At 68.1% G+C, this 3,723-nt stretch overlaps 2 protein-coding genes across 2 annotated transcripts in view; both read left to right on the top strand.

Annotated features, from left to right (window-relative positions):
• Nucleotides 1-420: 420 nt before the first annotated feature.
• Nucleotides 421-1,091, top strand: EMIHUDRAFT_366538 (hypothetical protein; the record flags this gene model as incomplete). Its single annotated transcript, XM_005779939.1, has 1 exon — nt 421-1,091. A coding segment is annotated over one exon (188 nt), but the record flags the coding sequence as incomplete, so codon positions are not given.
• Nucleotides 1,092-3,269: 2,178 nt separating this feature from the next.
• The window catches only part of EMIHUDRAFT_457120 (zeaxanthin epoxidase), a gene marked incomplete at its 3' end in the record, with an annotated part of 6,744 nt that continues 6,290 nt past the window's right edge, over nt 3,270-3,723 (top strand). Inside the window, exon 1 of the mRNA XM_005779938.1 lies at nt 3,270-3,608. Coding sequence (XP_005779995.1) covers nt 3,297-3,608 — 312 coding nt within the window. The 5' untranslated portion in view covers nt 3,270-3,296. The remainder of the gene's footprint in view (nt 3,609-3,723) is intronic.

Genomic DNA, 3,723 nt, shown 5'->3' with positions numbered 1-3,723 from the left:
CGGGCAAGGAGGCCCCGCTGCCAGAGAAGAGCGAGAGGTGCAGACCGCGCCCCGCGCTCTCCACGCCGCCGCCTCCCTTCTCCCCCATCCAGCCGCGCCCCCACCGCCCCTATTGCCCCCTTCTCCCGCCGCAGGGGCTTGAGGGGCGATGCCCTCCGCTGGCACCGCCTCGCCTGGGTCGCAGTCAGTGCACCGGCTCTTCCTTCTCAACCGCGAGTGTCCGACGCTCCGCTTGTATAGGAGCGGGCTCTGCACGCCTTCTGTCGTCACCACCTCACCGCCTCACCGTCATCACCGTCGTTGGCCTCACATTTAACTAGGTACGCGCTCGCAGGGATGCAGCGGACGGGCAGCGAGGCCGACCCGACCTTCGCCCCTCCGCCGCATATGGGCAGCACGGAGGCGCCACGCCGCCCCGCGAGCCCGCGAGCCAACAGCCGAGCTGCACTCTCTCCTTACTCCCTCCCTTGCTGCTCACGACTACTTTTAGGCGCTCCACCGCCCGAGCCAGGAGTCGAACTTCACCGCTCCAGCGGCGCTCAAGCATCTGGAGCAGCGGCGCTCGACGACGGTCGGTGGGGGGCCGAGCGAGTCGACGGCGTCTGGAGTCGAGAAGAGCGGCTCGCGCCGCTAGATGAGGAACATCTCCCCACATCTCCCCACATCTCCCCACATCTCGCGCTGCCAGATGCGGGAGACAGATCCGATCAGCGCACTCCACAGAGGACCACGGGTATTCGGCGCTGACTTCCGCTGTGTGATGCGACCGCTCTCACTATGCAGTACACGCGGGGTGAGTGTGTGCAATGTAGGCTCGTGCTGCTCGAGCTACTCGCGCTCTAGCTCATCTGGTCGGCAGGCCGCAGAGGCACCTCTCCCGATGGCGACGAACCGGCCGGAGCCGATTGAGGAGCGGGCGGTGCGGGCAGTCGTCGCCTTGCCGTCGACGATCGTGCGGGCTAGCGTGCAGGTGGTCGCAGACTATACGCCGGTGCCTCTCCCGCGGAGAATCGTCCCGCGGAGGTCAGTGCAGGACGGGACGTCGCCACCGGATCCGCATAGCCCGTAGGTTTGCACAGCCTTGGTTACCGACCGTACCCGGGAGGCGGGTTTTCGCTGCGCGGGCTATTTTTCTTTTTCTCGCGATGTCCACCCCGCCGCGCCGCTCGCGCCGCTCGCGCCGCCTCGCCTCCGCCACCACCGCCGCGCCCTCGCCGGACATGCCGCCGCCCGCCCGCCTCCTCGACCTCCCCAGAGAGCTCCTCGTGCGCGCCCTCTCTCACTGCGATCCCGCCGACATCGCTCGCGTCGCGGCCGTCTCGCTCTTGTTTCACGCCTCGCTCTTGGAGGAGGCCATCCGCTTGTGGGCGCAAGAGCGCGGCTTCGAGCTGCCGGCGCAGCCAGAGGGCGAGGGCTGCGCCGTGCGGTGGCTGTGCTTCGCTGCGTTGCTGCGCGAGTCCAACCCGCCGGCGAGGGCGGCGGCAGGCATTTCGCACAGCGCCTTCATCGGCGGCGAGGGGCGGCTCTCGTCGTGCGGCTCGGCGCTGACCTACAACCAAGGGCTCCTCGGGCACGGCGAGGGGGTGGCGCGGCTCAACACGCCGACCCGCCTCCCCTCCACGCTGGGCGGCGAGCGTGCCGTGAGCGTGGCGGGACTTGCGCACAGCCTCGCCCTCACCGCCGGCGGCAGCGTCTGGGGCTGGGGCTGGGGAGCCTTTGGCCAGCTGGGACACGGCGACACGCAGAACCAGTGGCTGCCCAAGAAGATCGAGGCCTTTGCTGATCGGCGCGTCGTCGCCGTGTCGGTAGGGCCTTTGCACAGCTTCGCCCTCACCGCCGACGGAGCCGTCTGGAGCTGGGGCTGGGGAAGGTTTGGCAAGCTGGGCCACGGCGACGAGCAGAACCAGCTGCTGCCCAAGAAGATCGAGACCTTTGCTGACCAGCGTGTCGTGGCTGTGTCGGCTGGAGGCAGCCCCAGCCTCGCCCTCACCGCCGACGGCGCCGTCTGGAGCTGGGGCATTGGGTCCTCTGGCCAGCTGGGCCACGGCGACCAGCAGAACCAGCTGCTGCCGAAGAAGATCGAGGCTCTGGCTGGCCAGCGTGTCGTCGCTGTGTCGGCTGGAGGCGCGCACAGCCTCGCAATCACCGCCGACGGCGCTGTCTGGAGCTGGGGCGTTGGAACCTGGGGCCGGTTAGGCCACGGCGACGAGCAGCGCCAGCTGCTGCCGAAGAAGGTCGAGGCTTTGGCAGGGCAGCGCGTCGTCGCTGTGTCGGCGGGATCCGAGCACAGCTTCGCCCTCACCGCTGACGGCGCCGCTTGGAGCTGGGGCTGTGGAGACTACGGCCGGTTGGGCCACGGCGACGAGCAGGGCCAGCTGCTGCCGAAGAAGATCGAAGCCTTTGCTGGCCAGCGTGTCGTCACTGTGTCGGCTGGAACCTTCCATAGCCTCGCCCGCACCGCCGATGGCGCTGTCTGGAGCTGGGGTGCGGGCGGCCACGGGGGCGTTGCAGGCTGCCTAGGCCACGGAGAGGACGTGTCGAACCAGCTGCTGCCCAAGAAGATCGAGGTGTGGGCGAGCCGGCCGCCCACGCCTACTTCCTCTGACGGAGAGGACAGCAGCGGCGGAGAGGACATGTAGCGACGCGGACAAATTTCTTTGAAAGCGGCGGCCAGGCCACGGAGGGGACCTGTCCGACCAGCTGCTGCCCAAGAAGGTCGAGACGTGGGCCTGACCCACCGTCCTCTCGTCGTGGTTGGTTGTGGGGCGCGCGCGGAGAGCGGCTAGGATCCCGTGCGCGAGAGGTTTGGAGCGCGTCTGGAGTGCGTTCGCCCTCCTGGCACCTGGGACCCAGTGTGCCGTCCGACTGTCGTCGCTGTCTGTTCTCGACTGTCGTGTGCGCGTTCTTGGGCCCGGGATTTTGTGTGTGAGAGAGGGGAAGGGAGCGTAGGGAGAGATCGAGGACAACAAAAACCTATTCACACAACGCACAGAAGGAATCGCCAAAGCTGCTCGAGCTGATTCGCGCAGGCTTCGAGCTCAAGCCGGAGCTGCAGCGGCTGCAGCCTGCAGGAGCGCCTCCGCTGCGACTTCGACATCGCCGCGCTGCGCGCCGGACCTCTCCGCGGAGGACCGCTGCTGGCAAATCATGACGGACCACCTCGACAAGCTGGAGCATCAAACCCCCACAGATCACAACAAACAACAACAAAAACCTATTCACACCTGCGCCGGGAAGAGTCGGGTAAAGCTCCCAAAGCACAGCGAAGGAATCGCTCGCCTGTTCTTCGTGCCCACATGCCGCTGCTGTCGGCTACCGTCGCTCTTCTGTCTTTCGCCGGCCCGTCCGCCTCGCTGCGGCTCAGCCCCGCCGCGCCGCGCATGTCCGCCGTCGACGCGCCGCCGCAGCAGGCCGCGTCGCCGGCGCCCGACGCCATCAGTAGCAGTGCTCCGCTGCACGTGCTGATTGCTGGCGGCGGCGTGGGCGGGCTGGCGCTCGCCAACTGCCTGGAGCTGTCGGACGCGCCGGTCACCTACACCGTCCTCGAGCGCACCTCCGAGTTCAAAAAGTTTGGCGGCCCGATCCAGCTCGCGTCAAACGCGATGCAGGCGCCAGCGCTGCTGCCTCCTCCTCGCCGCTGCCTCTCTCTCCTCCGCCGTCGCTCTCACTGCCCAGCTTTCCTCGCCGCCGCCGCGCTCGCGAATGCACGCACCGCTCACAAGA

This window comes from Emiliania huxleyi, assembly GCF_000372725.1.
Source record: "Emiliania huxleyi CCMP1516 unplaced genomic scaffold EMIHUscaffold_222, whole genome shotgun sequence".
Taxonomy (NCBI): Eukaryota; Haptophyta; order Isochrysidales; family Noelaerhabdaceae; genus Emiliania; species Emiliania huxleyi.
The sequence above is the reverse complement of the archived record's forward strand: the minus strand, read 5'-3'. Positions and strand labels throughout refer to the sequence as shown.